This window comes from Vipera ursinii (genome assembly GCF_947247035.1).
Source record: "Vipera ursinii genome assembly, chromosome: 9".
NCBI classification, from domain to species: domain Eukaryota; kingdom Metazoa; phylum Chordata; class Lepidosauria; order Squamata; family Viperidae; genus Vipera; species Vipera ursinii.
Window position 1 is genome coordinate 22,257,968 of NC_139523.1, and position 26,086 is coordinate 22,284,053.

Genomic DNA, 26,086 nt, shown 5'->3' on the forward strand with positions numbered 1-26,086 from the left:
GATGCGTGATCAAAATTCAAAGGCTTGGCCACCGCTTCGTATTTGTGACAGTTGCAGCAACTTGGCGTCAGCGGGGAAAGCCAGATTCACTGAACACCCGTGTGACTGACTTAACAAGTGCAGGGATTCACTTAAGAACCGCGGGCAAGGAAGGTTGTAAAATGGGGCTCCCCCTGCTTAACGGTGGGGCTGAAGAGCTCTCTTCAAGAGCTAGGCTTGTAGCCGATGCTCACATTTTAGGGTGCTACGAATTTCTTGGGTGGAGCTCTAAGACTGCTCGAACTACAGCACCTATCACTCACTCCAGAATACTCCAATGGCCTTGGAATAAGAGTCCGGCTCTTTTTCTATGGCTTCTTGACTTTTTGGATCCCTCTGCAGGCCGCCTAAACCCTAATAAGTGAGGGGTCTCCAACCCTGGCAACTTTACAACTTGTGGACTTCAGCTCCCAGAATTCCTCAGCCAGCCACGCCAGCCATGACTTGTGGACTTCAGCTCCCAGAATTCCTCAGCCAGCCAGGCCAGCCATGACTTGTGGACTTCAGCTCCCAGAATTCCTCAGCCAGCCACGCCAGCCATGACTTGTGGACTTCAGCTCCCAGAATTCCTCAGCCAGCCACGACTTGTGGACTTCAGCTCCCAGAATTCCTCAGCCAGCCACGCCAGCCATGACTTGTGGACTTCAGCTCCCAGAATTCCTCAGTCAGCCACGCCAGCCATGACTTGTGGACTTCAGCTCCCAGAATTCCTCAGCCAGCATGGCTGGCTGAGGAATTCTGGGAGCTGAAGTCCACAAGTCGTAAAGTTGCCAAGGTTGGAGACCCCTGTAACAAGTCATTATTATTACTCTTGTGAGTTAGCAGAGTCCCATGGATCGTGCTTATTATACTACCCAAAACAGGAGGAAAGTGAGAAGCTGAAAGAGGAGCAGGAATTCATCTTATGCTGCAGACTTTCCAAAGGTGCTGAGTTCTCATGACACCAGGCACCGAAACAGGTCGGTACAAGTGTGGGAACCCTGGAAGAGGTGTTCCATCCGTCTTTGGCAACACTCATCAAACCTGTTGGGATGCTTCAGCGTATTTAACTGTGCAGTTTCTCCTCATTAAGCAGAGTTCTTACTTTCTGTAACCAGGTTTTCCTTCCTCGGGAAATCATGTAGGTGGAGAGATCCTGTTCTTCCTCCGTCTCTCTTTTCCCTTTTCTTTTCTCCTTCTCTTTCTCCTTCTGCTCCTTCACCTTCTCCCTTCCCCTTCCCTCTCCTTCCTTCCTTTTTTCTTTTCTCCCTTCCTTCTTTCTCTCTTTTCTCCCTTCTTCCTTTCTTTTCTGTTTTCTCCTTCCCTTCCTTCCTTCCTTCCTTCCTTCCTTCCTTCCTTCCTTCCTTCCTTCCTTCCTTCCTTCCTCCCTCCCTCCCTTTTCTCTTTTCTCCCTCCCTTTTTCCTTCCTTCCTTCCTTCCTTCCTTCCTTCCTCCCTCCCTCCCTTTTCTCTTTTCTCCCTCCCTCCCTTTTTTCCTTCCTTCCTTCCTTCCTTCCTTCCTTCCTTCCTTCCTTCCTTCCTCCCTCCCTCCCTCCCTCCCTCCCTTTTTTCTTTTTCTCTTATCTCCCTTCCTTCCTTCCTTCCCTCTTTCCTTCCTTCCTATTTCTGAACCTTGGCCACTTTGAGATGGGTGGACATCAACTCCCAGAATTCCCCAGCCAGCCAATTCTGGGAGTTGAAGTCCGTCCATCTTAAAGAGGCCAAGATTGGGGGAAAAAAAACCACTACTTTATAAGTGTATCCAATGGAAAAATGTTCCGCTCTATCAAACAGAGAGGTTTTTTTTCATTGCTCCACTAAGGCCCCCTTTCAAAATAGAGAAGCTGGTGATACAAAGTTTTGAAACCAGGGTTTTTGGCGGTCAAAATGCCCCCTTGAACCCCTTCCAAGATACTCAGCATGCAGAAGCTCACAGCTTTTACTCGATGCTAACAATAGCTTCCCACTTTACGTTCTCCCAGTTCCCAGTTCTTGGCATAGTTAAGTGGCCGCAGGGATGCATGGCTAATGAATCAGCCCGTCTGTCTTTCCAACATGCTGTGAAAACACTTGATAATGAACTAAATGGTATTAAACAAAAAGGGAAATTTCAAAGCAAAACAGCCCTGTGTTTGGGGGAATGAGAGAACACAAAAGCATCTGCTTGTTTTCATATATGAAAAGTAAAAAAAAATAAATCTGCTTGCTTTTCTAGGCATCTAAAAATAACCAACTGGCAACCCGGCTGGTAAATAAAGTGGGCATCTTTGGGATGTCAAGATGTTTTATTTTATTTTTTTATAATTGATATTTTTTTTATAATTCAAATTATTCTGTTTGGAAGTTTAGGTCCTGCTTTCAGCTGGATCGGACCCACCGAAATGTAAAAATAAGGTCTCTCTTTCTTATGACTCAGAGTCTATTTTTTAAAAAAAGTTCTAAAAAATGATCAAACTTTCCTATCCCGTGGCTTAAAAATCTTTGAAAGATGGGTGACTTTCACTGACAGATAAAGTGGGAATTTTCACCTTCTCCCTGTTGGAAAGCTGGTCCAGCTGGGAACAACTGGGGGAAATATTATTTCTCCTTTCCTGTTTTTTATTCCTTCTTCCTTTCTCTCCCCCCCCCCCCCACCCCTTCTTTTCCTGCATTGGACAGTCTTCCAGGCAGAAGAAACTGGATGGCATGCATAAGAAGAGAGAGAAAGAGAGAGAAAGAGAGAGAGAGAGAGAGAGAGAGAGAGATTTTGAGAGAGAGAGAGAGAGAGAGATTGAGAGAGAGATTTTGAGAGAGAGAGAGAGAGAGAGAGATATTGAGAGATTTTGAGAGAGAGAGAGAGAGAGAGAGATAGATTGAGAGAGAGATTTTGAGAGAGAGAGAGAGAGAGAGAGAGAGAGAGAGAGAGAGAGAAATCAGAATCCATCTCTGGCTGATGTTTCATTTCCTGCAGAGATGAAGCAATCTAATTTGTAGGGAGGAGATTAAAAAACATAGGCTCAGGTTTTATCCCTATGCCGGGGGGGGGCTGATGACGAGGCTGGGGGCAGGTTTATAGGGAGCAGCAAGTGGATGGTCCTGCAGAATCCAGCCAGGAATAGCTACAGGTAAGTAAAGAGCAACGAAGAGGGTTGGGAAGACTTAAAACCAACTTTGGTTAATATATAGAGAGAAGAATATTCCCATCCAATCATTCAGCTCAAAAGAAAACCCCTTGATTACTTTTTCATTTAGGTGTTTTTGGCTAATTAATGCAAAACAAAAATTGGCACGGGGCATTTATGGAAAATATGTGACCGTGATTAGGATGAAGGCTTTTGTTTTTTTGACAATAGCAGCGTCGGTTGCTTAGAAATGTACAAAACAGATTTTCCAATTTTGTTGCGTTTCGTCTTGGGGAAATTCTTCGGTTGGGCTTGACAGCTGGGAGTTCTTGCGTTGTCGGTTGTTGTTTTTTAATTAGTGAAATAGAACAACCCCCCTCCCCTAAAATGTAATGAATTTGAATATTAAAACTTAATTTTAAATTAAATAGAAAATTTAACTCTTCTGTATATATATATATATATATATATATATATATATATATATATATATATATATATTTGCTTCAGCAAAATACGTTTTGTTAACAAATTAGATTTAAATTAAAATCTAATTTAAATCTAATTCGTTATCCAAATATGTTCTGCTGATGAGGTAAAAATCTACAGAAACTTGATTAAAAGTGATTTTCCTTTTGAAGAGACTGAATTATACCCACAAAAATATTAATAGAGAACTGGTTCAATCCTTTAATGTATTACTTAATCTGGACCATCTGTGGCTCCACCATCCTGTTTTGACGAGACAAAGCCATTTTCAAAATCAATAAAGAATACCTTTTATTTATTTATTCTATGTATTTATCATATTTAAGAACTGCCCGTCCCCTTCGTAGGGGGAATTACTATTTACTGCAGTAAAACAGTTAACAACAAGACTAAGATTATCACAATTTTTAAAAAAAACCATTTCTGGAACCCAAAAAAGAAGGCGTCAGCTTATTCTCCAAAGCGCCTTAGGGCAAAACAAGAAGCAACGGATGGAGACTAACCAAGGAGAGAAGCAACCTAGAACTAAGGAGGAATTTCCTGGCAGTGAGAACAATTAACCAGTGGAACGCTTGCCTCCAGAAGTTGTGAATGCTTCAACACTGGAGGTTTTTAAGAATAAATTAGACAGCAATTGGTCTGAAATGGCTTCAGCAGGGGGTTGGACTAGAGGACCTCCAAGATCCCTTCCAACTCATATATTTTATTCTGCATGATGAGGATGGAGGGTTTTTTTTCCCACCTATTTGGGACGATTCCCACTGCTGAAGCATAAATCAAGATTTGTTAAGACACCAGAGCGGAGGCTACTAAAGGCTTAGAGTGGAAAGTTGCAGGAAACGTCAGAGAGGATCAAAAAGTCAAATTGTAACCAGGCAGTCAAAGTTCTCATCCTTATATTTCTGACACACACACACACACACACACCACACACACACACCCAAGCCCTTAAGGATGGTTCTCTCTTTTGAATAACAGAATTGGAAGGGACCTTGGAGGTCTTCTAGTCCAACCCCCTGCTCAGGCAGTAAACGCTATACCATTTCAGACAAACGGTTGTCCAATCTTTTCATCAAAACCTCCAGTGTTGGAGCATTTATAACTTCTGGTGGCAAATCGTTCCACTGGTTAATTGTTCTCACTGTCAGGAAATTTCTCCTTAAAAGCCTCCAGTGATGGAGCACCAACAACGTCAGGAAATTTCTCCTTAGTTCCTGGTTGCTTCTCTCCTTGGTTAGTTTCCATCCGTTGTTTCTTGTTCTGCCCTCAGGCGCTTTGGAGAATAGGTTGACCCACTTGTCGTATCCTATTTATATAAGATATTATACAATATTGTTATACAATTGATCATTAGCATTTGGCTAAGTACTATCAGCCAATTACTAATTGGGTGTCCACACCCCCCACCTTTTCCTGTTTCTCTGCTGTTTCTCTGCATTTTTCTCTTCCTTGAACACTGACTTCAGTTCATCCTGTACAGCACCCATCAAGGGAGTGATTCCCAACCAGGGGGGAAAAAAACAACCCACACTTGTTTGAGTTTTTTGTGGGGGGGGCCCCTGCAAATCCTGATATTCTGCAGCTCTAGGAGACGGTTACAGGGACATTGGAATAAAATGCCTTATGAAGAAAAGCTGTGTTAGAAGATTATTCACCATATATATCAGGCATACCTGGTGTGGGACTTTCAGATATTTGGGACTTCAGTTCCCAGAATGATTTTGGTTGCAAATTCTGGAAACCTAAAATGAAATTGATTTGTCTAATGAGAGGAGCATATGAACCTGGGGAGTGTTGTTTTCTGTCTGTTCATCAATTATTCTATTCTGTTCTGTTCTGTTCTACTGTACTGTACTGTGCTGTGCTGTTCTATTCTATTCTATTCTATTATTTTTTATTTTATTTTTTATTTTTATTTTATTTTATTCTCCACAGGAGGTGCAACCATGAAACTGGTCTTGGCTGTCGCGGTCCTCCTGATAACTTTGTCTGTGGTAGTGACAGGTAAGAGCTGGGGAAGGAGAGGATTGCTTTCACTGGGGGAGAAAAAAAAGGCCCCTTCCCCTCCAGAGTGATGGATTGCTGGCAAGGAACTCTGGGGGATGTAGTCCAACACTTCTGGAAGTCTGATATTGAACCCCGGGTCGGGGTGAACAAAGCACAGGGGGCCATTGCATAGTATGTTAATTTTCTTGCAAGACACTAGTTTTTTTTAATATTTCCCTGGTATTTTTTTTCTCTCTCACTGGGAAATGTGACAGATCCAGAATTCTTGCTATTGCTAAGAGCACAGAGTTCCTGCTGGGAAGAGACTGCCTAGAACAGTATTTCCCCAAGCCTCCTTTTTTTCTCCTTAAGTTTCTATAGGTTTTTTTTTAAAAAAATCTTTGTAAAGTTATTTTCTAATTATATATATTTAGCTCGACTTACAAGCATTCATTTAGCAACTGTTGTAGGTTACAATGGCACTGAAATATGGATAGAGATAGATAGATAGATAGATAGATAGATAGATAGATAGATAGATAGATAGATAGATGATAGATAGATAGACAGACAGACAGACAGACAGACAGACAGATACTCAGACAGGCAGACAGATGATAGATAGATAGATAGATAGATAGATAGATAGATAGATAGATAGATAGATAGATAGATAGATAGATGATAGATAGATAGATAGTAAGAGAGAGAGAATGGATAGAGGATAGATAGATAGATAGATAGATAGATAGATAGATAGATAGATAGATAGATGGATGGATGGATGGATGGATGGATGGATGGATGGATGGATGGATAGATAGATAGATAGATAGATAGATAGATAGATAGATAGATAGATAGATAGATAGATAGATAGATAGTAAGAGAGAGAGAATGGATAGAGGATAGATAGATACGATAGATAGATAGATAGATAGATAGATAGATAGATAGATAGATAGATAGATAGATAGATAGATAGATAGATACGATAGATAGATAGATAGATAGATAGATAGATAGATAGATAGATAGATAGATAGATAGATAGATACTCAGACAGGCAGGCAGATGATAGATAGATAGATAGACAGACAGGTAGATAATAGATGATTGATAGATTAGATAGATAGATAGATAGATAGATAGATAGATAGATAGATAGATAACATACATGATGTAAAAATGTCTGCATGTCAACCCAAAATATCCATTGTTTGTTCTACGTTCTGAGTGTGTTGAACCCTGTGTCAATTTCCCAACACATAGCTGGATTCACAGAACATGCCAGACTAGGCTAAACAGAATTGGGTAGTTTGCAACCCAGTGTTTTGTGAGGCATCAAGTATGGTCCCAACATGTTCTGTGAACCAGGTTACCCCATTAAGCCCTATCATGTCTTATTTGTTTGGGCATAGTGCCTGGTATCTGAACTCAACACTAAGTGTGGGTTCAGCGTTGAGTGTAAGCAAGTAACATGCTTTTGGTTTCAATATTAATCCCAAGACTCTAATGAAGACGGTGGGAGAGAAGCCACCATGGCCCAAAAGTTTGAGAAGTTTCAGAAGGAGGTCCAGACTTTTGTTGACAACCTTGGTGAGAAGACCAAAGCGGCTTTTCTTGAATTCCACAACAGTGAATTCAGCAACAAAACCAGGTGAATGTTTTTAGCTCACATTCTTCCAACTGTGACTCTTGGAGGGAAATAGGGTGGGGGAGGGGGCTTGGTTCAGCCAACTTGGCTGAGAATTCAAAAAGTTGAAGAAGAAGAAGAAGTTGGATTCTCCAGAAGAACCCAACATCTGGAGAACATCAGCCTAAAGAGGCCCATCTTAATATTTAGCATCAAATTTCTCCTTCATAAATCTGGAGATAGTTCCCCAGAGCATATTTTTACTCTGTTTCCATGTCCTGGTCTTTCATAATTCAATTTTGGAAGTTTTTCTGCAGTTGTTCTCACTTCTGCCAGTTTTGAAACCCTGGAAGCAGGAGCCACCCAATTCTTATCTGCTACTGGTTAATCCTTGATCTGTTGCTGCCTCTGCCAGCTATTAATACTACACTCCCATCCCATAATACAAGTAAAATTAGTAATTAAATGCTTCCTTCCCATCCATATTGTTAAGGAAGCCACAATGATCTCCCAAGTGTTACCACGTCAGTGTGCAAACGGCGTGAATTATGCCTCGGGGACCAGTCCAGCCATGATGAGTATGAGAAGCAGTAGGTGATTTCCACCCATTAGCACAACGAGGTCATGATGCATGTGACATCTTTGGAGCCTCCCCACCCAATTTGCAAGAACCCGTGACTTACACATTGGTGTAAATGCCCGATTTGGGCATTGGTTGAAAAAAAAAATCCAAGCACTTGATATGGTGGGAAGTTCCCTGCCCTGCAAAGCCACCATTCCTTCTCTGTGATCTCAGTGAGGAAACTCTTTCCATAGTTTGTATAACCATTAATTGGGGGAAATGAAGGGGCCGGTTTTAAATGCATTTATTCTTCCTTTGGATTTATTATGGCTTTCCAAATGGTTAGACAACCACAAAATGCCGCTGTCGATAGCAATCCATGATCAGCTTAAGGACCTCTGGGTTGAAAGGACAGTATAGCCCTCGACTTACAAGCTTCTAATTGGCTAGGATTAAAAATTTCCCTGTGGTTTTGCTTTCTGGAACTGAAGTTTGTTTCTTCCATTAACCAGAAAGGGACAGATTTTTCAGGCCTGAAAGCCGAAAAGGGAATCAGGCGCCTAGACTAGCAAAAAAAAAATCAGAGGAGCCTGGGAGATGCAGCAGCCACCACTAGATGGAGCCACAGAGCAGTTGAGACAGTTCCATTGAGAAATTCCTATGGGGAAGAAGGAACTCAGGAAAAGATTTTACTTTTTTTAATTTAATTTAATTTAATTTATTTCTCTCCTTCCTTTTCTTCTCTTTCTCTTTTTCTTTCTATATCCACCTCTGTTTCCTTTTCTTTCTTTCTTTCTTTCTTTCTTTCTTTCTTTCTTTCTTTCTTTCTTTCTTTCTCTTTCTTTTTCTTTTTCTTTCTATCTCTCTCCTTCCTTTTTTCTTTTTCTCTCTCTTTCTTACTTACTTTCTTTCTATCTCTGTCTCTCCTTCCTGTTCTTCTTTTTCTTTTTCTCTTTCTTTCTATCTGTCTCTTTCCTTTTTTCTTTTTCTCTCTCTTTCTTTCTATCTCTGTCTCTCCTTCCTCTTTCTTTCTTTCTTTCTTTCTTTCTTTCTTTCTTTCTTTCTTTCTTTCTTTCTTTCTTTCTTTCTTTCTCTCTTCTTCTTTTGTGCTCTCTGAGTTCAGTTGTTTTTTTTGCAGACGTTTCATTTACCCAAACTAGGGAACACCATCGGTGCTGGTCTCCTCTGCTGCCTCTTTGCCCTCTGGAATCCAGCCCCTCCCTGCTGGGAATCCAGGCTACATTCCACCACACAGTGACAATCCTGCCCCTGGCAGGGGGATGGACGGAGTGACCTCCAAGATCCCTTCCAACCCTATGATTCTACGAGAGCCTCTTAGGTGCCCACGGTCTTCTAAATGCCTGCCAAGGAATGTCAAGTCAGCTTTTGGCAAGCGGCCGGATCATCCGGGAGTCTTGCTGGAGGCTCGGCAAAACAGCCAATCAGGTTCCTAAATTAGCATGTCTGTGATCTGGGAAAAAACTCTCCCATATGTGTGTCTTCATCAATATGGGCTGTCCACAAAGGAGTGTGAAGCTGGAAACCTTTAAGTCCAAGATGCAACATAGTTTTGGAAGCGGCAGGCCCAGAGGCAGAACAGGACGATGGAAAGAGCCACGTTTGAGAATAGACAGGTAGTCCTTGACTTATAACAATTCATTTAGGGACCGTTGGAAGTGACAGCGGCACTGGAAAAAAGCCACTCGTGACCCTTTTTCACACTCACAACCATTGCAGCATCCCCAGGGTCGTGTGATCAGAATTCGGGGGCTTGGCCTCTGGCTCCTATTTATGACGGTCGCAGCGTGGCGGGATCACGTGACCCTCTCTTGGGACCTTCTGACCAGCAAAGTCAATGGGGAAGCCCGATTCGCTTAAAAGCGGTATGACTAACAACTGCAGTGATTCGCTTAACAACCGTGCCAAGAAACGGGGCAAAATTCACTTCCCACTTTGCAGCGGAGAGCTCTGAGGTCTGTTATCGGACAGTTCCCCCGGCATCCTCTCTCGATCAGGGTCTCCCAAGCCCTTTCCCACATTACACGAGTTTGGAAGCTTTTGGGGATGGCAAGATCACTCACCATTTCTCTTCTCCCTGATAGGAACTGGCTTTCCGAGACGTTCCAGAAGCTGAAGAAGAAGTTTGAACCCATGAACTCCCAAGAGGGATCGGACTGAACGGCCCTCCGTTCCTGGTGTCCATCAGTGATAGAGAAGATGCTCATAGTGGTATAATCCCAAGTGGGGAAAAAAAACCATATTGGAAGATGTAGTCCAGAAGCTCCCATCTTTATTTCCTGCTTCCTCTGTCTGCAGTTGTGTATTTTTTACTTCCCACCCATTGTTAGACGTAAATAAAGAGACAAGCTTAAGTAGGAGAAACTGTGTTTTCAATCATTTCTTCCTAAAATGTTATCAACGACTCTCAGGATGGCACAATTAGTGTTTTAACCGTTACTCTCTTTACATTTTCAAGTTGTTTTTTCCGCCCCCCGCAATGACCATCTAGGTTGGGGGTCTTCACACTTGGCAACTTTAAGACTTGTGGACTTCAACTCCCAGAATTCCTCAGCCAACCCTCAGGAGTTGAATCCACAAGTCTTAAAGTTGCCAAGTGTGAAGACCCCTGATCTAGGTTTTTGCAAGGTTGCATTTGCAAGTACGTTTCACATTTCCTTCTCCGCTCTACACAAACCACTTTAAAAATTGATGAGGTGACTTCCCAAATATATGCTTATAGGTGGTCCTTGACTTACGAGCCCAACTGAGCCCATTTCTGTTGCTAAGCGAGATAGTTATTAAATGATGTTTGCTCCATTATATGACTTTTCTTGTCACAGCTGCGAAGTGAATCACTGCAGTTGCTAAGTAAGTAAAATACTTAGCTTTCCTATTGACTTCGCTTGTCAGAAGGTCATATGACCCCCAGGATGCTACAACTGTCATAAATATGAATCAGTTGTCAAGCATCTGAATTTTGACCATGGGAATGTGGACCTCAACATTAGTATTACAGAGTAACATTCTTAGTATAACTACATTAGTATTAGGGTTAGGATTAGGTCACCATGAACTCATAGAGCAAAATGGACATCGCCAACAAATTCGGAGTGCTTGGGTATGGTTAGGAGGGCACTTACTTTTCTAGGCTGCCCTATCTATGTTTCCTGGTAAAATACATGGGAAAATCCCATTGGAGGAAAATTCCACTTAGGGTTAGGGTTAGGTCCCCATGAACTCGGAGAGGAAAATGGACATTGCCAACATATTCGGAGTGCTTGGATATGGTTAGGAGGGCACTGACTTTCCTAGGCTGCCGTATATATGTTTCCTGGTAAAATACATGGGAAAATCTCATTGGAGGAATAGTCCACTTATGCCTTAGTATAATATTCTTAATCTGTGAGTATAACCATCTTAATCTACACATGACCCCGATGAGCCAGTTGGCAAGTGTCTGAATTCTGATCACGTGACTGTGGGGATGCTACAATGGTCGTAAGTGTGGAAAATGGTTATAAGTCACTTTTTTTCAGTGGCTCATATTTATGACGGTTTGCAGAATCCCGGTTGGTCACGTGGTCCCCTTTTGGGACCTTCCGATGAGCAAAGTCAATGGGGAAGCCAGATTTGCTTAACAACCGTGTTTACTAACTTAACAACTACAGCAATTCCCTTAACAACTGTGGCAAGATAGATTGTAAAATGGGGCAAAACTCAGTTCACGACTGTCTCGCTTGGCGACAGAAATGTTGAGCTCCATTCTCGTTGTAAGTTGAGGACTGCCTGTAATCTGGAACGTGAACATTTTTGCCCTGGGCTTAGATCTTCAGCCTTTCTGGGGACATCTGATGTCCTACCACTGATTCCATTTCTGGAAAGGGAACGGCATCTGGGGCTTTCTATAACAATTTGAAGAAGTGCTGTTGCTTCAGCTGTTCTTCTTAGAAGACATTTCTGAAGGCCTCCTTCTGGTACCATTTCGTTGATCAGTGACCAGGAGCAAATATTGCTTAAGATCTAAGCAAACTGTCCTTGTCTCTCTCACTTCTGTCTACTCATCATGCTGGAGCTTTGAGTAAACACTCCTTTGGACCCACAGTTGCTACGAAGCTTTGCCATTGGGGACTTTTCCAAAGACGAGGTCCTTCTGAGCTCGGGAGAGAGCAGGAAAACATGGAAGAGGCCGGGAAGAAATGGTCTCTGTAAACACTACAGTATTAAAGATACTCCTCGACTTATAAGCACAACTGGAACTGGGAATTCCATAAATCATTGCGCTCATAAGCCTAGGCCAGGGGTAGGCCACCTTGGCTCTGTTATGACTAGTGGACTTCAACTCCCAGAATTCCTGAGCCAGCCACGCTGAGGGGAAAGGGAAAGGTTTCCATGCTGAGCCATGCTGGCTCAGGAATTCTGGGAGTTGAAGTCCACAAGTCATAAAAGAGCCAAGGTTGCCTACCCCTGACCACCACAGTTGTTAAACAAGTTGTGGTGTGTGTGTGTGATTCACATGGTCTAGTGCAAGGGTAGGCCGCCTTGGCTCTTTTTATGACTTGTGGACTTCAACTGCCAGAATTCCTGATCCAGCATGGGGGAAACTTTGGCCCCTTTTTTAAAGAGTTTCCAACTTTGGGGCCCCCTGAATCTCTTTGAGTAGCAATCATAATTAGTTGAGTCTTATTATTTTAACTGCTCTTTTGTTGGGTTTTATTTTGAAGTATATGCTGCCCAGAGTCCATATAAAAATTATAATATGCAGTCAAAGAAGTTTGTAAATAAAAAGAAATAAAATGTGGGACTTGACAGCAAATATCCCATACAAGTGACATGGAAGGTAGAACGTTCTAGATCTTAGTGGTTCAGGCTGAATAACAGTTGGAAGGGACCTTGGAGGTCTTCTAGTCTAACCCGCTGCTCAAGCAGGAAACCCTATACCATTTCAGACAAATGGCTATCCAGTCTCATCTTAAAAACCTCCAGTGATGGAGAACCCAGAACTTCTGGAGGCAAGTCATTCCATTAATTAATAGTTCTCACTGTCAGGAAATTTCTCCTTAGTTCTAGGCTGCTTCTCTCCTTGATTAGTTTCCAACCCATTGCTTCTTGTCCTGCCTCATCATGGAGAATGCTCATCTAGAAGGTAAATCAATCTATCTAGACAAGATCTATCTAGGTGGTCTCTAAATGTCAACCGCTTGACGGCAGGCAATCAATCCAATCAAAGTGGCTCGTGCCGCTCCTGATGTGTGGCAGTTCCAAAGATGATTTTCCCCCTGACGAGATCCTTTAATTAGAATCGATAGCCTTCCAGATCCCATCATCATGCTTCAAAGATCATTGTTTGGTTTGGTTTTCCCATGCCATAACAGTCTGATCTTGTTTGCTTAGACTTTGAACAGGAAAGGGGGACGTGCAGTTGGACAGAAGGTGGGGAATCATTTTGGATGGGACTTAGCTTGGTTTTTTTCGTTTTTTGTTTTTTTTAAATTTTAGCAAGACTGCAAGCACATATAAATGTCCTGTTTTTCATACAAGCTCCATCTGGATCTGATCTCCCCGCCGTAGCTGGATAAGAGAACGTGAGTGCCATGGAACACCTAAGCGGTTAACTCGGGGACGGTGCAAGAGCGCCAGTGAAATTGGACTACGGGATTTGGGTGTAGAAACAAGAAGAATCTGATTTGGGGATTCTTTGCCTTATAGTCCTAATTTCTGTGGAATAGACAAACCGGGTATGGTAGAGACAGCCCCGGGATCCAGCAGGCCCTTTTACTCCAACAGACTAACATCAAGGCTAGGTGAGCATAGTTGCAATAGGAATTAATCTCTCGTCCCAGATCAGCCTGTCACTTTATAGAGAACCTACTGATTCTAAACCTGGGTGGGTTTCCCCACCCTAAAGATCAGAAAGCTATTGTCCTGCTTTTCTTTTTTAATTTTTGCATGTCTGAACATGCATTTACAAGGGCAAACTGGAAAGAACCACCTTTTGACCATCCTCTAGAATATTTGTAGCTTGGGGTTGAATTGTGGAGTCCTTGGTGCTCTCTGAGCTTGGTTATTTAATCATCTTGTCTTGCAAGCGGAGGAATCCACTTAACAACGGTGGCAATAAGGTTGTGAAATGGGGGCAAAACTCACTTAATAATGGCCTTGCTTAGCCACAGAAAGTTTGGGCTCAATTGTGGCCGTCAGCCGAGGTACACCTGTAAATCAAGGCAGTTAAAAGCAGCAAACAGGAAGAAAGAAGAGAGATTAAACCTAGTTTACAATCATGTGGTTGTTTAACTAGAACTCTTCGCTTCTTTCTATCTTTGCAAACCACTTTGGTGGAGCTTGCTTGAGAATTAGCTATGTGGGTGAATCTCAGTCAGCCGAGGTACACCTGTAAACCAAGGCAGTTAAAAGCAGCAAACAGGAAGAAAGAAGAGAGATTAAACCTAGTTTACAATCATGTGGTTGTTTAATAATTGAACTCTTCGCTTCTTTCTATCTTTGCAAATCACTTTGGTGGAGCTTGCTTGAGAATTAGCTATGTGGGGTGAATCTCACTCCGCATACTTCATGGATTGAAATTGTGTGTTTGGTACCCTCTCAGATCTGTGGCTTTTTTACAAGCGTCACCAACAAATGTACCCATTGAACAGTGATCAGCTACGTGGAAAGGGGTGTTTGAGCTTTCCCAATTTTTGTTTAACTTGGTCAATTTTTCTCTCCCAAATCTTAGGAACAGCTCTTGCAAAAATGAATCTGAAGCTGACGGTTGCTTCCATCCTGCTGCTACTCCTCTGCTCAGGTTAGTTTTTTTAATCCGACTTCTTTTGTCTTAGAATGTTATTTTATTTTATTTTATTTTATTTTTGTTTGTCGCACAAACAATCCGCCAGATGTTCGGCCCGGATTTGGCGTTTTTGCCTGCCAATCGAGTCCTTCCTGCGATAGATAGGCAGATTGTCTGATGGTGTTGCAAACATCGTGACAGGATGGAAGTTGTTGCAAGTCAAGCTGCCTTTTGCAACTGACTGATGGGGAGTCTGTCAATGCCAATGGGGGTTCAAGTGGTGCTCCAGCTGTTTTGGGAAATTTTATTTTGCTCTCAAAGGTGGGAATTGCAACTAAGGGCTGTGGGGAAGAAACCCAAGCCAATTTCTTGTCAACCAAAGCCGAAGCAATTCCACTTTCTCCCACATTCAGTTCCCTTTGATTTTTTTTTTTTTTTTTTTTTTTGCAGAGGTTCTCAGCTACAGCGTGCAGAAGCGGAGTGCCGAGGGAAAGACCGTGCTCACCCAAATTCAGGATGCCACACGGGGCTACTACAATTACTTCTGCGATATGACTAATTCCTTGGTAGAAAAAGTCAAATCCTTTGACATCAGCCAGCGAGTTTGGTAAAGAAATGACAGGGGATGATGGGTGATGGGTTTCCCCCCCCCCAAAAAAAAATCTAATATAACTTTCTGATCAATGATACGTCATGCCTATTGATTTTATTTGTTTGATTTTTATCCTGCCCTTACTATGTTATAACCAGCTCGAAGTGGCGAGCATTCCTAATACTCTGTTGTTGTTAGCTGTGAAGTCGTGTCCGACCCATCGCGACCCTATGGACAACATTCCTTCAGGCCTTCCTATCTACCATCTTCTGGAGTCCCTTTAGGCTCATGCCTACCACTTCAGTGACTCCACCCAGCCCTCTCATTCTCTGTCGTCCCCTTCTTCTCTTGCCCTCAACCTTTCCCAGCATGAGGCTCTTCTCCAGTGAGTCCTTCCTTCTCATTAGGTGGCCAAAATATTTGAGTTTCAACTTCAGGATCTGGCCTTCTAAAGAGCAGTCAGGGTTGATCTCCTCTAGGACTGACCGGTTTGATCGCCTTGCAGTCCAAGGGACTCGCAGGAGTCTTCTCCAGCACCATAGTTCAAAGGCTTCAATTCTTTGGCGCTCAGCCTTTCTTATGGTCCAACTTTCACAGCCATACATTGCAACTGGGAAGACCGTAGCCTTGACCATACGCACTATTGTTGACAGGGTGACGTCTCTGCTTTTTAGTGTGCTGTCTAGATTTGCCATGGCTTTCCTCCCCAGGAGCAAGCGTCTTTTAATTTCTTGGCTGGAGTCCCCATCTGCAGTGATCTTGGAGCCCAGGAAAATAAAATCTGTCACTACCTCCATTTCTTCCCCATCTATTTGCCAGGAATTGAGAGGGCCGGATGCCATGATCTTGGTTTTCTTAATGTTTAGTTTCAACCCAACTTTTGCACTCTCCTTCTTCACCCGCAACGAGAGGCTCTTTAGTTCTTCTTCACTTTCTGCCTAATACTCTATCCTCCTCCTATTTTCCCCACAACAACCCTGTGAGGATGGACTAGAAGTCATAGTCTTTTATGACTGGTCCAAAGTCATCCAACTGGCTTTTATGGCTAAGGCGGAACTAGAACTTACAGTCTCCTGCTGATTGGCTCAAAAATCACTCAGCCACCTGGCTTTTGTGCCAAAGGCGGGACTAGAACTCGCCGTCTCCTGGTGATTGGCCCAGAGTCACCCAGCTGACTTTCATGGCCAAGGCAGGACTAGAACTCACCGTCTCCTGGTTTCTAGCCTAGTACCTTAAACACTAGACCAAATGGGCTCTAAATATACCTTCTTTTCTAAATAATAAAATTCCACAATTTTGCCTGGAAAGTGAATGAGTGCAAAAGGTCACCCGTGATAGACTACCACCGATCTGGCTGGAATTTCTTGTTTTAATTTTTTTTTTAATTCGTACCTTTATTATTTTTATAAATCACTCAAAGTAGCAAACAGACCTAGTAGCATTCTGGAAGACGGCAACAATAACACATTTTGGTCTCGTTCCTTGAAAATAATTACATAGTTTATGTATTAAATCCCCAAGACTGATTCAAGGCCAACTTTATCTTCTCCTGTATTCAATAATTACCTTTTTTGGGGGGGAGGGGTTTAAAATTAAAATTATGATCCAAAGATTTCAAAGGGTCACAACCTGGTTATTTCCGTTCTTTTAGTAACTGTTCGAAGCTATAACGGTGCTACACAAAAAAGTGACTTACGACCATTTTTGACACCTACAACAGTTGCAGCATTCCCAGGGGTCATGTGATCAAAATACCAGGCACTTGGCAACTGGCATGTACTTATGACAGTTGCGGTGTCCTGGGGTCACGTGATCCCCTTTTGTGACTTTCCCCGCCAGCTTCTGACAAGCAAAGTCAATAGGGGGAAACTGTTTATTTAATGACCTACACTAGGGGTAGGCAACCTTGGCTCCTTTATGACTCCTGGACTTCAACTCCCAGAATTCCTGAGCCAGCCATGCTGAGGGGAAAGGGAGAGGTTTCCATGCTTGAGCCAGGCTGGCTCAGGAATTCTGGGAGTTGAAGTCCACGAGTCATAAAAGAGCCAAGGTTGCCTACCCCTGACCTACACGATTCTCTTAACAACTGCAGCGATTCACTTAACAACCGTGGCCAAAATGGTCGTAAAATGGGGCGCAACTCGCTTAACTGCTGCCTTGCTCTAGCCACAGAAATTTTGGGCTCCATTTTGGTTGTAAGTCGAGGATCAGCTGTCGTGAGGAGAAATCTTTTGTCCTTGTGACGGGGCCGATGATTTAAGAGGTGTCCTCTCCCCTTTTTTTTCCAGGAACAACTATAAAAGCCTCCTTGAAACTGTGAACACCTATCAAAGCGTTCTCACTGATCAAGTTGAACATTGGTGGCATGACTAAGAAGCCCTGCCGTGTAGCCCTCCCTGCACCGCGTCCCAAAATCTTTGTGCCTCAGTTTCCCCAGCAAGTCCCGGTCCATCTTTCCATATATATTTTTTTTGGGGGGGGTACAAGCGATGTCCTTCTGTTTAGCCTGTGAATAAAGTTCCTTTCCTACTAAGGCCTCCAGACGGTTCTCTGATTCCTTCTTGGGGATGGATTTCTTTGTGGAAATGCAAGGAAACGACAATGACAACGACCACAAAAAATAGAACAAAAAGAAGAGATTGGACTGAAACGGTCTGAAATGGTATAGGGTCTCCTGCTTGTGCAGGGGGCTGGACTAGAAGACCTCCCAGGTCCCTTCCAACTCTGCTATTCTGACTACTTGCAACCCTTCTCATGAAACGACAGATGCTTCGGCTTCTTCAGTGAGATCCGAGTACCCTATTTTGGAAGCTGAGAAAAGGAGATTGCATTCAACAGCCAGTGAGCCTTGCCATCTAAACCCCATCTAAAAGTCCTCGGGTTAAAACCGAACCACAGGGAAAAAAAATTGTTCTTCTGAGCAACGACGGAAGTGCCAGATGAAGTAATTCCCCTCAGCATGAAGCAAGGGGCGAAGGGTGATGTTTTGAAACCACCTTTTGTGCCAGATCCTTCCCATTCTGGGGAAAGAGCGTGAGGGTTTTATTTTGACTTTTTTTCCCCCCTAAATACTTTTGTGTTCCCCTTCATCGCTTCTCGGTAGGATGTGGAAAGAAGGCGAATGAAAGAGGTTAGAACAGTGTTTCTCAACCTCGGCAACTTTAAGTTGGGTGGACTTCAACTCCCAGAATTCCCATTGGCTGGCTGAGGAATTCTGGGAATTGAAGTCCACTCATCTTTTAAGTTGCCGAGGTTGGGGAAACTGTTTTATTTGATCAAATGAAGTTGTTGGTTCACATTTGCTACTCATTCAACACCTTTTCTTCAAGCCTTACTAGCATCTGTTAGAATAAATTAATCCTTCAGATGATATTCATTTTTACGGTCGATATTCTTCCTAGCCAAGGAAGACTGACGTCCTTCCATATTCGAATGTCAACCATTATTTTTTCCAGATCTGTAAAGAATTAGGTTTGAATAAACCTTTATTGTTTCTCTTCAAGCAAATCCCCAGCTACTTAATTCATTTACTAGTGATATTAAGCTCTGCTGTTACTCGCAACTGACTGGCAATAAAATGACGGGCAAGATTTCACTTCAGAAGGTATTTATTCATTCCTTTATTTATCTCCTGTCTTTATTATTTTTACAAATAACTCAAGGCAGCAAACACATCCGACACAATTTCCTCTTCCTATTTTCCTCACAACAACAACAACCCTGTGAGGTGGGTTGGACTGAGAGACAGTGATTGACTCAAAGTCAGCCAGCTGGCTTTCATGCCTAAGGCGGGACTAGGACTCACCATCTCGTGGTGATTGGCCCAAAGTCAGACGGCCGGCTTTCCTACCTAAGGCGGGACTAGAACTCATTGTCTCCTGGTGATTGGCCCAAAGCCACTCAGCTGGATTTCATTGCTAAGGCAGGACTTGAACTCATAACCTTCCCCTTTCCAGCCTGATGCCTTAAACCACTAAACCAAATTGGCTAATTGTATACATTTCTGACAGATAAAGGGGAAAAAACATGTAAAATTCCCCTTTGAAGGCCGGTCCTGGCAAAAAAAACAACAAGTCCAAGACGTAATTCTTGCAAATCTGAAGCAACGAGGTTTGAGATTTTGTAATTATTCTTTTCAAAGCTGTTGCATATCTAAAACCCTTCCGCTCTGGGGTAAGAAGGACCTTCTTTCAACTCAACAATTGCTACAATACAGGTAGTCTTCAACTTACGGCCACCACTGAGCCCACTGTTGCTAAGTGAGACAGTTGTTAAGTGAATTTTGCCCCATTTTACGACCTTTCTCACTGCAGTTGTCAAGTTAGTAAGAGTGAACCTGGATTCCCTGTTGATTTTGCTTGTCAAAAGGTCACAAAAAGGGGATCACGTGACCCCGGCACACTGCAACCATCGTAAATACGAATCAGTTGCCAAGTCTCTCAATTTCAATCACGTGACCACGGGGATCCTGGAACAGTGGTAAGCGTGAAAAGTAAGTTACTTTTTTCAGCACCGCTGTAACTTCAAACAGTCACTAAATGAGCTGTCGTAAGTTGGGGACCACCTGTATCTGGTGGGCAATGGTATGGAAAAGACTTCATGAACAGTCCTGGCACGTGGGGTGGACCATGCGCAGCTTACATCATGATCGAATAATCCAGGCCATGAATGGTGCTCCAGTCGGTAACTTGGCTAACGTCCTCACTGCCCGAACGGCGCCTGGCTCTGGTTCTCCTACAGAAGATTCTGGAAAATTCCCTTCGGAACTTCACCCCTCCGAAAGCATAGACCAAGGGATTGAGGCAGCAGTGGGCGAGGGCTAAACTCCTGGTGATCAAGAGTCCGGAATCCAACACCTGCTCCCACTCACAGTGCCGCTTCAAATGGCCCAGACGTTGAAAGATGTCCACCAGTATCAAGCCATGGAAAGGGCACCAACAGGCGATGAAGGTGATCCAGATGACCAACAGGAGACGGAGAGGCAAATGCTTGCTCAGAAGCCCAGCCTGGTGCAGCTTGGTGAAAATCTGACTGTAGCAGTAGACCATTGCTTGGACAGGCCACCAAAAACCCAGAAGGAAGAAGATCACTTGTAGGCCCAGTTTCCAGGAGTTGGCATCCTGGACCTCAAAGCCCAGCTGGCAGATCAGAGTCATGGCTTCCGGGACGTAGGTGACCGTGCGGAAGTGGAGATCCACAGCAGCAAACGCGATGCCGATGCCCCAGAAAAGGGCCGAAGTGAGGTAGATATGAGAACGCTTCGCGAAGAAGCGTGAGGGTGTCCCCCGGACCACCACGAAGTAGCGCTCAATGCTGAGGTAGGTCAGGAGAAGGATGCTGGTGACCACGTTCATGGTGGAGAGCCCCTCGGTCAGCTTGCAGAGGAATTCTCCAAAGGTCCAGCCGTGGATAAAATAGGCGGCTTGGAAAGGGAGGGTTAAGACCAGAAGGAAATCGGCCACCGCCAGCTGGAAGAGGTAGTGGTCAGCAAAGCGCCAGGACCGGTGACTTTGGCCCAAGATAGCCAGCACCGAGCTGTTGCCCAGCAACCCCACCACGAAGACCAAGGAGAAGAACACGGGCACAAAATAGCGAGCGAAGGCACTCACTTCGGTGGGAAGGCACGGCTGTGCGTTGGGGTTGATCTCGGGCAACGTGCCCAGCTGAGAAGGAAGGAAAAAGAGAGGAGTTTGGGGGAAATTCTCAAGACATCCCAGATACACAGCCTGCCTATGCCTCCTTAGGGATTGCGGGCGGTTGGTGGTGTTGTCCAGTGGTACTGCTTTTTCTGCTGGCTGGATTGCTAGTAGCTAACAGGAGGAGTAAACTAGGAGGGAAGAAGCTGGTGGAATGGAATGGGAAATTATCTGGATCCTTTCCCTTGCTCAGTTGCAGCTTTGGGGAAGGAGGGAGGGAGGGGAGGAGAAGAGGGGAGGGGAGGGGAGGGGAAAGGGGAGGAAGGAAAAGAAAATATCCCATAATATTTAATGCAACTCTGAGAGCAGGGCTTTCTTATTTTTTTTCTTCTTTCATTCGTTTTCTCTCTATTCTTTCCATCCTTTTCTCCCCCTTCCCCGCTTTCCTTTCCTTTCCTATCTTTTTCTTTCTTTTTTTCTTCCTTTCTTCCTTCTCTTCCTTCCCTTCTTACTTTCTTCCCTCCTCTGCTCCTCCTCCTCTTCCCCCCCTACTCCTCCTCCTCCTCTTCCTGCAAATGCAATCTCTCTGCGCTCTCCCTTCCCTGCCTCAAGCCACGAACTGTGAAAACCCCACAGAATCCAAAGCTCCCCCTCCCTCTCTTTAAGGATTGGGGTCCTGGCTGGAAGCAAAAGTAGGTGGGGGAGCCTTTGCCTGCAGTCAAACAGGGAGGTCACTTGCACACACAAACAGGACTGGCCCAAGGTATTTTGCTGACCAAAGCAGCAGATAAGACGGCTCCCTCCCTCGCTGCATTGTACACGCACCACGCTTGGTCTGGCAGGTCGGCATACTCCTGTCCTCCTGCCCGTGAAGCAACAGGAGAAGCTGGACGTGGTGGGTCATGCAACCCTCCACGCTCTGCAAACCTCCCAGCACCAAATGTCCAAGGGGCCAATCCAGTTGGGTTGAGCTTGCCAGTCTACTTTTCAAAGGAGAGGCTCAGCTAACCCGCTGGCTATTCCAACAGCCTAGCATTTTTTTCCCCCTCGACCTTGACTGCTTCGAGATGTGTAAGGACTTCAACTCCCAGAATTCCCCAGCCAGCTAGGCTGGCTGGGGAATTCTGGGAGGTGAAGTCCACACAGCTTAAAGTAGCCAAGGTTCAGAAACACTGGAGTGACCTACCTCATAGTAGTCCTCATCCTCGTAATTGGCGGATTGATTTAGTTCCATTGTTGCGTCCAAACGTTATCCTTGACTATCCTTCTGTGTTGTTGTTTTCCCCAGGGTGGACTCACTAATGTGGGGAAGTCACCAGATCATCTGGTGGGAGAAGGAAACCCACACATTATGAAAGGTTTCCCGATGGGGAAGTTTAACTGCAACGAGGGCTGGTTGCTTTTTTTTTTCCTTCTCAGCCGCTTTGGCCAAGGAGCAGTTGGAGAATCGTGGCCTCGAACCCATTTCTGAAAATCCCAATATACCCCGAGGTCAGGAGTGGGCAACTCTGGCCCCTTTATGGCCTGTGGACATCAACTCCCAGAATTCATGACCCCTTTATGACCTGTGGAGTTCAACTCCCAGAATTCATAGCCTTTTATGACTGGTGGACTTCAACTCCCAGAATTCATAGCCTTTTATGACTGGTGGACTTCAACTCCCAGAATTCATAGCCTTTTATGACTGGTGGACTTCAACTCCCAGAATTCATAGCCTTTTATGACTGGTGGACTTCAACTCCCAGAATTCATACCCCTTTACCACCTATGGACTTCAATTCCCAGAATTCATGGCCCCTTTACAACCTGTGGACATCAACTCCCAGAATTCACAGCTCCTTTATGACCTGTGGTCTTCAACTCCCAGAATTCATGACCCCTTTATGACCTGTGGAGTTCAACTCCCATAATTCATAGCCTTTTATGACTGGTGGACTTCAACTCCAAGAATTCATGGCCCCTTTACAACCTGTGGACTTCAACTCCCAGAATTCACAGTCCCTTTCTGACCTGTGGGCTTCAGGAAGAGGAGGAGGAGGGGAGGAAGGGGAGGAGGCTAGGAAAAAGTAGCAGAATAAAATAAAGAATGCAGAGATCCCAGATACAGAAAAACACCAAAAACGCAAGACTTACAATTAGTCAGCCAGAACATTGCATTAAAAACACTCTCATCTCATTCAGCATTTATATTTTTTTAATGTTAGAATGTTGAATACATATAGAGTTAAGCTCCTTTTTCCTTGACATCTTCTCTCCGGTAATGGACATCCAGAAGAATTGAGCAAAAACGAAGAGATGACTTTCTTCTCTCTCATCTGTCCATATTGGTATATATTCGGTTCAAAGATTCACTCAAAAAACTGTTCTCATTTCGCCAGATTTAGATAAGACAAAATAATCTTCGGCTATACATTCCAGAAGGGCGGCCAAGCATTTACGATCAGAAAACGAGGACACGACAGGAGTCAATGCAACGGAATAGCAGATGCCTTCAACCAGCAACTCGGAGGTTTTGGCACGAGCCTTGAAATCTTTTGGTTTGGGGCTTTGGGAGTTTTCGACCCCAATTTTCAACCTCAGAACGTTGCTCCCTTCGAATGGAGGAAGAAACTGAAATCATGAACAGGTAACCTCAAAACCATATTGAGCAACCCGTTTCTTGTGTCAGACGTGGAAGCGATAATGTTCAAAAACAGTCGGGATTGCCGGGACCCCCACCTCTCCGAAGAACAATTGTTTTCAGAACTGTGAAAGTCTGAATGAAGCCTGATTCACAGAGGAATTTTCTATGCTCGTTTTTGATGCCAGACATGCAGGCAGTCCTCAACTTTGAATGACAGCATAAGAGAGTTGGAAGGGACCTTAGAGGTCATCTAGTCTAACCTCTTGCTTAAGCAGGAGGGGCCTATACCACTTCGGACAAATGGCTGTCCAATCTCTTCTTAGAAACCACCTGACTGTTGGGAGCAAAATGTCCATTGCTAAACAAAGCGATTGTTAAATGACTTATCTCTGATTTTACCAGTTTTTTGCCGTGGTTATTAAGTGAATCATGCAGTTCAATGGATCACATAGTCGTTAAGCGAAACCAGCTCCCCCCCGCCCCCATTGGCTTTGCATGTTGGAAGCTGGCTGAGAAGGTCACAAATGGTGATCACACATGACCTCAGGACAGGAATTTTAATCACATGACACAATGGTCATAACTGTGAGGACCGGTCATAAATCACTTTTCCCAGTGCTGTTGCTAAACGAACAGTTGTTAAGTCAAGGACTAGCTGTACCAACGGAGCGCCATGTTCCCTCTGCTTGCAGAGCAGCGAGAGGAGAATTCTGGGATAGCAATGGCGTCCATTCCCCATCATCCAGTCAGAGCTGAAGAAGAAGCGAAACATCTTCAAGGAAAAACAACGAAAGTCCAGTCAGAACTGAAGAAGCTTCTTGGATGGGAAGCGAAATGTCTTCAAAGAAAAACCAGAAAGACCAGTTGCCTCGTGAGAAAGTCACCTTTGGGTCAATGGCGTCCTTACGGCCCCAGATCTTTCTAGAACGCGGCATAGGAGCACTCTGTGCTTTCGGACCAACTCGAATCTCTCTGCTGGCTGAAGGACCTGGAATGCTTCTTCAGGAAGTTCTGATTGATGCAGCCGAATCTCCTCAGCACGGTCAGGAGCTTGGTCCGGAACTTGACACCGACGAAGGCATAGAGCAGTGGGTTTAGGCAACAGTGGAAGAAGCCTAAGTTGGTGGTGACGTTATCGGCAAAATCCAACGCCTCCCACTGGCAATCCTCCTTTAGGAGGCCCAGCTGGAGCAAGGTGCTGATGAACTGCACCAAGTGATAGGGCGACCAGCAGAGGAAGAAGGCCACCACCACCACCAAGATGACCTTGAGGGCCTTGTGTTTTTGGAACCCTCTGGAGCGCAAGAGGGTGAGGATGATGTGGGTGTAGCAGTAGATCATGGCCATCAGAGGGAGCAAGAAAGCCACCAGTTGGTCGATGACGATCAGGGCGATTCTCCACGTCTTGCTACTATGAGGTGGGAAGACCAGGGTGCAGGAAGTAATGTTCAGACGGCTGTCAAACTCGGCCCTCAGGTACATGAAGTCGGGCACCGTCATCAGGAAGCCGACGAGCCACACCAGCAAGGTGGTGTAGACGATCAGGAAGCGCTTGTTCCTGTTGTACATCCGTATGACGTAGACGATGGAGAGGTACCGCTCAAAGCTGATGCAGATGAGGAAGAGGATGCTGGTGTAGAAGTTGACCTTCAGGATGCTGCCGATGACCTTGCAAAGGAAGTCCTTGAAGATCCAGCCCAGCACGGCCTGGGCAGCCCAGAAAGGGAGAGTGAACACCAGAAGAATGTCCGCGATAGCCAGGTTGAGGATGAAAATGTCGGTCCCAAGTAAGGGGACTCTGTCCAGTAGCAAGACAGCGATGACCATCAGGTTGCCTCCGAGACCCAGCAGGAAAATTAGGGTGTAGAAGGGAGGCAGAACCTCCTTGGAAAAGTTCTGGTAGGAGTTCAGATCGCACGGCTGGGCTACGCAACAGTCATAGAAATAGCTGTCGTTATAGTAGTCCATGAACTCTTCGCTGTAATTGAAGGACATGATGAAATTTTCCATCTAAAAGGAGGAAACATGGTAGAGGATTACTTTAGGTTATTGTTCAATTTTATAGTTTATTTTAACTGTTTTTGGTGGTGGCCTGAGGCTCAAAAACGCTGTGACAGGGATGTAGGCAGTCCTTGACTTACGACCACAAGAATAGAATGGAATGGAACGGAACAGAATAGAATAGAATAGAATAGAATAGAATAGAATAGAATAGAATAGAATAGAATAGAATGGAATGGAATGGAATGGAATGGAATGGAATGGAATGGAATGGAATGGAATGGAATGGAATGAATTAGAATTAGAATTAGAATTAGAATTAGAATTAGAATTAGAATTAGAATTAGAATTAGAATTAGAATTACAATAACAGAGTTGGAAGGGACCTTGGAGGTGGTCTAGTCCAACCCCCTGCTCAGGTGGGAAACCCTATACCAGGGGTCGGCAACCTCGGCTCTTTTATGACTCGTGGACTTCAACTCCCAGAATTCCTGAGCCAGCATAGCTGGCTCAGGAATTCTGGGAGTTGAAGTCCACGAGTCATAAAAGAGCCGAGGTTGCCTACCCCTGCCCTATACCATTTCAGACAAATCTCTTCTTAAAAACCTCCAGTGTTGGAGTATTCCCAATTTCACAATTAAGTCAAAAATTTCTGTTGC

At 44.3% G+C, this 26,086-nt stretch overlaps 3 protein-coding genes across 3 annotated transcripts; 1 reads left to right on the plus strand and 2 right to left on the minus strand.

Annotated features, from left to right (window-relative positions):
• The first annotated feature begins 5,183 nt into the window (after positions 1–5,183).
• APOC1 (apolipoprotein C1) lies at positions 5,184–10,173 on the plus strand. The gene is made up of 4 exons (XM_083369400.1): positions 5,184–5,245; positions 5,543–5,611; positions 7,103–7,253; positions 9,894–10,173. The coding sequence occupies exons 2-4, from the start codon at positions 5,554–5,556 to the stop codon at positions 9,967–9,969; spliced, it is 285 nt and encodes a 94-aa protein (XP_083225526.1). The 5' UTR covers positions 5,184–5,245; positions 5,543–5,553; the 3' UTR covers positions 9,970–10,173.
• A 9,631-nt stretch (positions 10,174–19,804) lies between these two features.
• Positions 19,805–22,037, minus strand: LOC310644828 (C-X-C chemokine receptor type 4-B-like; the record flags this gene model as incomplete). Its single annotated transcript, XM_083370140.1, has 2 exons — positions 19,805–20,830; positions 21,990–22,037. 2 exons carry the CDS (start codon positions 22,035–22,037, stop codon positions 19,805–19,807), a joined length of 1,074 nt encoding a protein of 357 aa, XP_083226266.1.
• Positions 22,038–23,059: 1,022 nt separating this feature from the next.
• CXCR3 (C-X-C motif chemokine receptor 3) lies at positions 23,060–25,421 on the minus strand (the record flags this gene model as incomplete). Its single annotated transcript, XM_083370141.1, has 1 exon — positions 23,060–25,421. The coding sequence occupies one exon, from the start codon at positions 25,419–25,421 to the stop codon at positions 24,348–24,350; it is 1,074 nt and encodes a 357-aa protein (XP_083226267.1). The 3' UTR covers positions 23,060–24,347.
• Positions 25,422–26,086: the final 665 nt, after the last annotated feature.